General features: G+C 29.9%; 1 protein-coding gene across 3 annotated transcripts in view; it reads left to right on the top strand.

Moving 5' to 3' along the window:
- Positions 1-9,866, top strand: part of LOC100201018 (meiosis regulator and mRNA stability factor 1) — a 111,213-nt gene that overhangs the window by 57,210 nt on the left and 44,137 nt on the right. For all 3 annotated transcript variants that reach the window (XM_065803838.1, XM_065803837.1, XM_065803839.1), the window contains one exon: positions 8,046-8,230. In XM_065803838.1, the coding sequence (XP_065659910.1) occupies positions 8,046-8,230 (185 nt within the window). The remainder of the gene's footprint in view (positions 1-8,045; positions 8,231-9,866) is intronic.

Genomic DNA, 9,866 nt, shown 5'->3' with positions numbered 1-9,866 from the left:
GCTATCATTATGCAGTCTTCCATTGTCTAGTGTTTCATTTATAACCGACGATCAGTGAGTATCACTGTCAATATGCTGAAAATGCATTTCACAGATGAATTAGAGCAAGACATGCACATAATAAGTTCAATGAGAAGAAGCAGGTTTGGAACCTTTTTTCATGGTTTTCATGGTTTCAAAGCATTTTTTGCCACAATGCTGTGACTGCTTTATACTCTTATGACTGCTTTTATTATAATCTTTGCCGCTTTCCATTAAGAGAGAACCATTTTAATGTCCAACCCTGCAGTTTCTAGAGGAAATTTGAACTCATTTAGCAATAAAGAGATGCTGGCATTGCCATACATCTCATCCTCTGTCCAAAATTGTGGATCTAACCAAGCTATTGACTCGAATATTGGGTTTAACAGTGAACCGAATCTTTCGTCTATCAATGGCAGAATGACATCGACTGCAGCTTTCCTTATTTGGATACCAAAATTAATACTATCAAAGTTGAGATTATTCATATTTTCAAGCTTAATCTGAACAAACTCTTGATTTGATTTTTCAACTCATGACCATCTTTGAGATAGGAAGCAACAAGAGTGTTTGAACTATATATTTCCTTAATTTGAAGCATAAGTAAATATGAATCAAGAATATCGTTGATATCTTCATTTTGTAATTCAAGTAATCTTGTCGACTGCCGGTTTTAACTCATGCACCATTAACATATAGTTTTTTTCAAAAACCAACGATAATAAACTCATTATCGTTGGCTTTTGAAAAAAATAACTTCTCAAGCAAGTCCAAATAAATACAGACTACACATAGTAATTTGTAGTCGCGCAGTCGTTTGGCTATGCCAGAAAGGTGTCAATACCCATAACAAGTGCTGGCCAGTTATGTAACCACTTTGTAAAACCGCGTCTCCTGTGACTTACAAAGCGCGTTCCAGATATTATGAGTAAGGGGTAGTGTGTAATATTTAATGCCACTGCAGCTTTTTTAACTTAGTATTTTAATTTTTCAGATTTGCGCAATAAATTGAATAAGGTAATATAAAAACGTTCACACTCCTTAAACAGAACAATATCTTTTACTGCACCTTTAATAGGCAATTCTTAACGGTGGTTCACACAGTGAATTTTTATGAGCCACATTCGATCTTTTTTCATTTGAGTTAACACCCCATTGTAAATGCCAAAATTAACGTTAGTACCATCAGCAGTAGCGCTGACTAGTTTGTTTTTGTATGCTTCTGCAGTTAAATAAATATTACCGGCTTCACTAAAAATACTGTCAATATCTTTTTTACTGGCATTAGCGCCTGTACCATCAAAATTGCCCATCTCAAGTAACGATACAACAAAATAGGATGGGGTTCCGTTTCGTTTGGCTCGAACAAGTACTAACTCTTTCTCATCATTTGTTTTCCTAGCTTGAGAGCTATTGGAAAGAATGGAAAAAAAAATTTTTTTGTCAACAATTTCGGCAACTTTTTCTTTAACCATGTTAGCAATGGATGAGATAAATTTATGTGCTAAAAATAAATTAAGAAAATGATTCAGAAACTAAATTATAAAGGAAAGTTAATTTTATTAGTGAATATAAATTTAAACCCTAAAATTCAATAACCTGCTTTATTATTGCTTTTTCCGCCTAAAAGAAATACACCATTTATTCTTTGGCGTTTGATGAGTGTTTCAAAATGTTTTGGGGCATGTTAGGTTTTAGTACCATTTCATAAGCTGTTCTTATCATCTTAGATAGTACTTCACGGTTTTTTGATGTATTAGTTAAAGAGTTTCTGGAATTAGGAAAAATAGCACAGTTGTTTCCGGTTTCTTCAGGGTTTCTATTCTCAATTAGTACCGCCAATTAATGATTATGACTCTCAAGATGGCGATCAACCTTAATTAAAATTTAAAGTTCTCAATCATAAAGAGATCTTGAATAAGCTAATGTTATCAGCGAACAACTAGTTTAAAATATATCCTGGCATCACAAGTTTAAATTAAACAAATAATAACTAATATATAATGATATTTTAGTTTTTACCTGATGTTTAGTTACTACACAAGTTCCCCCTGTAAACGCTTTTAAAGAATTAATTGAAACTCCTTTAACTGGAGAATCACTAAAAATAGCTATTTTATTTCTTGCACAAATCTTGCACCATATTTTAACCACTAACCCGTTTTCTTCCGTGTATCCTATAATTGTTTCTTTACCCCATGAAAGAAAAGTTTTTAAATTATTAGATATTGGTTTATTAACATTAATTGTGTTTGCAGAAGATGCCATTTTAAAAATCTCTTTATACTTAAACTTATTTTTTCTTCTGCATACAACTTTTTCCTCTTTTAAAAAGTAATAAGAAATTAAAAGTTAAAAAAACCCACGCACTAAACAAAATTAGGGGTATTGTCAAGAAGTTCCGTTTCCTTTTCATTACTTATTTTAGACCAGAAATTAAAAAATAAAAAACCCTTGAAGCTAATATTATTAGGGGTTATGAAAAGCTCTTCCACTTCCTCACCATACATTGTTTTTACACTATCAATTTATCCATAAAAGTTTAACTAAAATATTTTGATGCAACTAATATATGCTATTCCTAACCCTATTTACGTTGATCGATGTCTGTAATATCTACTGCAACTCTAATTATACGGGTCTTTGAATTTCCTAATCTTAACGCTTACCATATTTATTTTTTAAATGCTCGGGTTTTTTTTCTCGAGAGAAAAAGTTACGTCACTGCATATTACAATAAACTTTATAAAAAAAGAAAAGAATAAATTGATAAACAAAAATAATAATTAAGTATATAATACTAATTTGAAAATTAAAAAACTTTCTAAATAAAAGTTCATATTAAAATACTCAAACTCAAAATTCACACCCACCATAGCGCTCACATTAAATATCATCTTTGATAAGTCTTAATTGTGTAAATTAAAATACTTAAAATTTTATTGCTTTACAATTTGTTTTGTTGAGACCTATAATTTGTACAAAAGTTTGCTTTTAATTAACAGATGTAAAAAACATTAGAAAAGATTAAAGTTTTAAAGTTATTGAACCTTAACATAAATATAAACATAATTAAAAATAACTTTTTAATAGAGTTTTAGTTTTCTTTGGGTTAGATTAGTATTTTTATTTTTTTTTAATTTCTTTTTAAGATTTCTTTCTTTTTTATAGTTTAGCTTGTTTATAATTTTCTTTATTTTATCGGGTTTTTCAGCATGTTTTCAAATAACTAAAAACCCGTGGTCAAGCTTTCAAAGCGCAATTGCACGCCTTTCCTGTCCACGCCTGATCTATATGTGTATATATACACCCACCCACACACACACACACACACACACACACACACACACACACACACACACACACACACACACATATATACACATATATGTGTGTGTATATATATATATATATATATATATATATATATATATATATCAATCCTTGGAATTAGGAAAAATGTGGTTGGCAATAGGGTCGGCATGAGGTCAACAATAAAAACTTGAAACAAATGGGTAACCATAAAACATAGAAACAAGGTCGGCGATTTTTTGCTGACCTCAAACACTTCAAGGTTGGCAGTTAGGTCGGCATTGCCGAATGCTGACCCTAATTCTGTGAGCTGATATATATATATATAATAATATATATTTGTATATATATATATGTGTGTATATATATATATATATATATATATATATATATATATATATACATATATATATATATATATATATATATATATATATATATATATATATATATAAAATAAATAAAAACATTTGTATGTTTTTAAAAACATTTTAATCTTTTATTTGTGCTTTTGCGGTTTTTTAAAAAACAATCAAATTTATTTAGTTTCCTCTATTAAATTTAATGGTATATGTATTTATACACACACACACACACTCTCACACACACTGAAAAATATCAGAGTATTAACAGTACCATATTGCGCATGGACGGTGTCCCTGTTAATTCTTTTAGTTGGCATTATTGAGACCACATAGGGAGTCCTAAGTTAGGACTTTTTGTTAGTTAGCAGGACTTAGACAACTGCATATATCATTGCTAGGAATGCCATGCTCTATCTATGAATGAATCAAGTTCACTTTAAACTTATATTATGCCAAAAGTATCCAAAAATATTAAACAAAAAACCATCCCTGCTTAACTGTTTTAATACATCCTTTACAAATATTCATGGTCTGCAAAGACCATGAATATTTGCAAAGAATGTATTAAAACCTTTACAAATATTCATGGTCTTTCATCATCCTTTACAAATATTCATGGTCTTCCATCAGTTATACATAGGGTATACATTTGCATTAATTCACCTATTTGTTGTAAAATTAGGTTTAAATTCTTTGTCCATTCTTTTTTATGCTTTCACTTAGCACCTCTTGACTCTATCACCTTTCGCTTTGTTCTTTTTCATTCTCCTTCTTCCCAAGACTGCATTCTTTTGGATGAAATTTCTGATTAAATTTACCATGCCCTTTTTCTTTACCTCACTGCCAATATTGTTGTTATTGAAGATTTTAATGCTCATCATACTAAATGGCTTGACTCTAACACCACTGACCCTGCTGGCGCTAAAGCTCTCAATTTCTGCATTTCTCAATCTCATACTCAGCTAGTTAACATTGTGACTCATTTTCCAAACAACCCTTTTTGCTCCTTTATTAAACTGAACACAAGCTAGAAACTAAACACAAGCTAGGGTCAGAGACCCTAGCTTGTGTTCAGTTTCTTCTTTTTTTTCTTTAGGTGGTTCTGACCATCAAATAATCTCTATAAATCTTTCATCTTGTACTACTTCTTTGTCACCCTATCATCACACTGCTTATTACTACCCTAAAACTGTCTAGGATTCTTTTTATGATTTTCTTAATGGCGGTCCTTGGGCTGATGTCTTTTCTCTCTCCGTTAATAAATGTACCTCCTACGTACACTCTTGGATCCAGGCAGGAATGAAAGCTTTTATTCCTTGTCAGTTTCAAGTCAATTCTCATTCTACTCCATGGTTTTCACCTTCTTGTGCAGCTGCTTTATCTAAATATAATCATTTTTTTCATCTTTTTGAAAAGAACAACTCTTATGTGAACAAATGCCTATTTATTATTGCAAGAAATCAATACAAAATGGTGCTGTCTGATGCTGATCTCCATTATTCCCAGTTCACTAAATCTCATATCAAAAGTTACGCTCTAGAGACTTTAGTAAAACCTATAACAACATCTTTAACAAAGGTAGGCCTAACATTCCTAACTCTCATTCGTGGGACTGATCTTATTACCTCTCCAAAGTATATGGCTGAACTATTTGCAAACAACTTTTCTTCTAATTTGACTCTTATGACCATACTCTACCTTCCATTCCACATAAACAGGTTGACCCATTGTTAACATTCAAACCACTTCAGCTTCAGTTGCTTAAGTCATAGTCTTACAAATGTTTTTTCCAGAACTTTCTTTAATTTGTTCTAAACTATCCAATAAGTGCTTGTCTGAATCTTCTTTTCCTACCTGCTGGAAAATGACATCTGTGGTTCCAATTTTTTAGAAACTCTGGTGAACAATCTGACCCCTTCAACTATCGTCCGATCAGCCTTCTATCTGGTACTAGCAAGGTCTTTGAGTCTTTGATTAACAAGTTTCTCACATCCAATCTTGAGTCAAATAATTTACTATTAGACAATCAATACAGTTTTTGATCTTCTCACTCTTTGGCTGATTTGCAAACTGCTGTGACTAGAAAATATTATTGTGCATTAGATGAAGGTGACAAGCCTAAGGTTATTGCTCTTGATTTATCTAAAGCTTTCAATAAAGTTTGGCATGCTGGTCTTTTTCATAACCTTGCTTCATATCTGTGAAATTTTTTGAGATTATGAAATTGTTTCTTTCTAACCGATTTATTAAAGTCATTCTCAAAGGCCAACACTCTTTTATTTCTAGTGACTTCTGGGGTACCTTATGGTTCTATCCTTGTTTCTTATCTACATAAATGATCTTTTGACAACTTCAGATCTAAAGTAGCTCTTGTTGATGATGACTCAACATTATACTCCTGTCTTGACAAAAAATCTTCTCTTTTTAATTGCTTAGAACAGACAGCTGATCTTGAATCTGATCTCACTTTTTTAACAGATTTGGGCTTGTAATGGTATGTAAATTTTAACTTTTAACAATGCTTAGTCATTTACTGCTAACAACTATTGCAATACTGTCGACATTCCTATATTGATGAATAGCAACCCTCTCAGTCCTCTTCAATACATCTTATTGGATTATTGTTCACTACTGACATCTCAAAAAAAACATATACAATTGATTGCCAAGTTAGCATCTGCTAAGGTGCTACTCTTTATTGTGCTTGCCATTTTCTCACTCCCGATTCCATTTTCCGCCTCTTCAAATCTGTTATTTGCCTCTGTATGGAATACTGCTGCCATACTTGCTGGTTCTTCTAAAAATGCTCTTTCTCCTCTAGACAAGTTCCAAAAACACATAGTAAATGTAGTTGAATCTGCTTTATTGGCTAAGCTTGAGCCTCTGTCCCATAGTTGTAAAGTTGAATCTCTTTCTCTATTCTACAAATACTATGATGGTTGCTGCTCAAAGGAGGTATCATCTTTAGTTCCATCTACCAAAACTCATTCTCGCTTGACTCGTCATTAAGCAATGTCTCATTCATTTACTGTATCTGTCTCTGCATGCTCAAAAAATTTTATTTGTTTATTTTTATTCCCTGCACTTTGACCCTTAGGAACTCTCTCTCGTCATCATGTTTTCCTTACTCATACAACTTTTTAAGTTTTCTGTGAACCATTTTTTTACTCTATCTACTAACTACTACTACTATCTCTAACTTTACTCTTCTTATTCTAGTAATTCCCAACTTAATAGTGGTTGCCTGCAGCCTTGTTGGGAGTGATTCTGAATTAAAATATAAATGTATGTATATATATATATATATATATATATATATATATATATATATATATATATATATATATATATATATATATATATATATATATATATATATATATATATATATATATAATATATATATATATATATATATATATATATATATATATATATTAGATAAAAGAAAACTTAAAAATAACACCAAAATTAACTTTGTCAATAATTAAACAAGTCCCCGCCTACAGCAACGTAACAAAAAAATGCTTGCTTTGCCTTCATGAAAAACTTTGCATAATATCATACAAAAATGCGCAAAAATTATTAAATAAAAAAACAGAAATTATTACTAAGTGCCGACACGAAAACAAGTTTTTGCTTGACAACCACGAGCCCAAAGATTAAAAAACCAAACCACCCTCGCAAATAGTTATAGTTTTATAATTGTTTTTGAACGCCACAATGTTTATTGAGTATATTTTTTAACGAAAAAAACAATGTATTTTTTACCTGATGATTGCTAAACGCATAAAACTTTTAGTAGTAAAAATCTTGTAGTTATTTTTATTTAATCTCGTCAAAAAATCACACACATATATATATAAATTAATATATATATAAATTAAATTAAAAAATATATATATATAAAAATGAGGTTGGCAATAATTTGCCAACCTCAATCCTTTTGAGGTCGGCATCAGGTTGGCAAGAAAAATTTGATACAAAGGTCTTACCGAAAGACATAGAATAAGAAATAGAGGTCAGCAATTTTTTGCCGATCTTAAACACTCTTAGGTCGGCATTGCCGAATGCCGACCCTAATTCCGAGGGTTGTATATATATATATATATATATGTATATATAATTTGCGAATGGGAGTGCACTTTGTTAAGTTGTATATGTCTTTTCTGTGAACTGAATAAATACAAATATATATACACATAAAATATATATAAATATGTATTACTTTATATTGGGTTTTATTATAATTACATTATATTTTTACTTTGCATTGCATATAAAGTAAAAAGTACATATTTTGTTATACTATTTGTAGTTTATTGTTTGAATATTTCTTGCTAATAGGTTACTCTTTATCAAGCTTTCAGTCAGATATTATTTTGTTGTTAAAAATGTCTCCAAAGTTTGAAATTCCTTGGAATCGTTTCAATCCTCACTACTACCAATTCTTTGGTCGTGAGCTATGCGTTCAAGATTTTGAATGTAATGATCTTGAAGAATTGATTAGTAAAGTTTCTGAAATAGTGAAGGTATTTATTAATTTTAATTGTTCTATAAAATATTGTATAATTATTAAAACATACCCAAAAGGTTTAATACAATCTATTAAAATTGTTGTGCTTCTTCTATTTTATTTTTGTCCTTTCTAAAACAAAGTTCTAAATTGGTCAAGCAAATTTTAAATTGGAAAACACTTATAAACACAACAGCATTCTTATTAAATTTTCATCTAGGAATTTAATCAATGCTGTAATCCTGTAATCATATTTATAAGAATGTTTTGAATTTTATATTTTCAAATTTTAGCAAATCTAAATCTTATTTCAATGATATTTTTAAAATTGTATATATTTAAAATAGTTATATGTTATTAGTTTTATTTCCTATATGCATAATTTGCATTAGTTATTTGTTATTAGTTTTATTTTTTATAGACCAGTTGTCTACATTTTTGTCGTAAACTGATGCATGCACTGTAGTCGATAGGCAAAATTAAATAAACAAAAAAAATATATATTAAAATGTAATAGCTGTATCTTGTTGTACTTTTGCATACATCGACTGAAAAATAGGTAGAACGTGCAAGGAGTGCAGCTACATTGACTGAGGGTTTTGGTTGTTGGAAAAAAAGAAGATTGTTGAGGTTTTAATTCAATTTAGAACCACAAAAAAAAAAAAAAAGCAAAAGAAAAAATTTATGAATAAATAGCATTAAAACAAGATTGACATTTGTCTCGTTTATCTTGTTTTAATGCTGACATTCATCTCGTTTTATTGCTGAATGAAACATTTATCTCGTTTAATTGCTGAATGAAACATTTATCTCGTTTTATTGCTGAATGAAACATTTATCTTGTTTTATTGCTGAATGAAACATTTATCTCGTTTAATTGCTGAATGAAACATTTATCTCGTTTTATTGCTGAATGAAACATTTATCTTGTTTTATTGCTGAATGAAACATTTATCTCGTTTTATTGCTGAATGAAACATTTATCTCGTTTTATTGCTGAATGAAACATTTATCTCGTTTTATTGCTGAATAAAACATTTATCTCGTTTTATTGCTGAATGAAACATTTATCTCGTTTTATTGCTGAATGAAACATTTATCTCGTTTTATTGCTGACAATTTATGAATAAAAAGCAATATAACAATATAAATGAAACAAGAAAGTAAAAAAAAACAGTTATCTGCTAAAAATGTTGAAATGTTTGTCTATAAAATTTTTTCACCTTAAAATACACGCTGAATTGTATCTGGTTGATTGTGTCTGGTATCATTAAAAAGATCTCAAAGTGTAGATTCTACACATATGTTTTACTCAGGCTTGGTCGGGAAGCGGGTGTATTATTTGAGTTTAGTTAAGTTTTCGTTGAGATTTCTAGCATAAATTGTTTTAAGAATAAATTATCAAATGCAGGATTTTTTTGATGTTTTAGATAGGACATTTTCACACATTGTGCAAACTCCAAACTTAGGTATGTTCATACCTATGCCAAATGAGGAGGCCTTGCAAATATTTGGGATGGCCGAGACCTTGGAACAAAAAGGTGAGTGCACTGTTGTAGCAAAATTTTCAACTTTACTATCTTAAACTAAATTTAAATTTATTGACAGATTTTAAATTTTGTAGAAAAATATTGTAAATTACAAAAGTCATG

This window comes from Hydra vulgaris, chromosome 08 (genome assembly GCF_038396675.1).
Source record: "Hydra vulgaris chromosome 08, alternate assembly HydraT2T_AEP".
Lineage (NCBI taxonomy): Eukaryota > Metazoa > Cnidaria > Hydrozoa > Anthoathecata > Hydridae > Hydra > Hydra vulgaris.
This window is presented reverse-complemented; position numbering and strand designations above follow the sequence as displayed.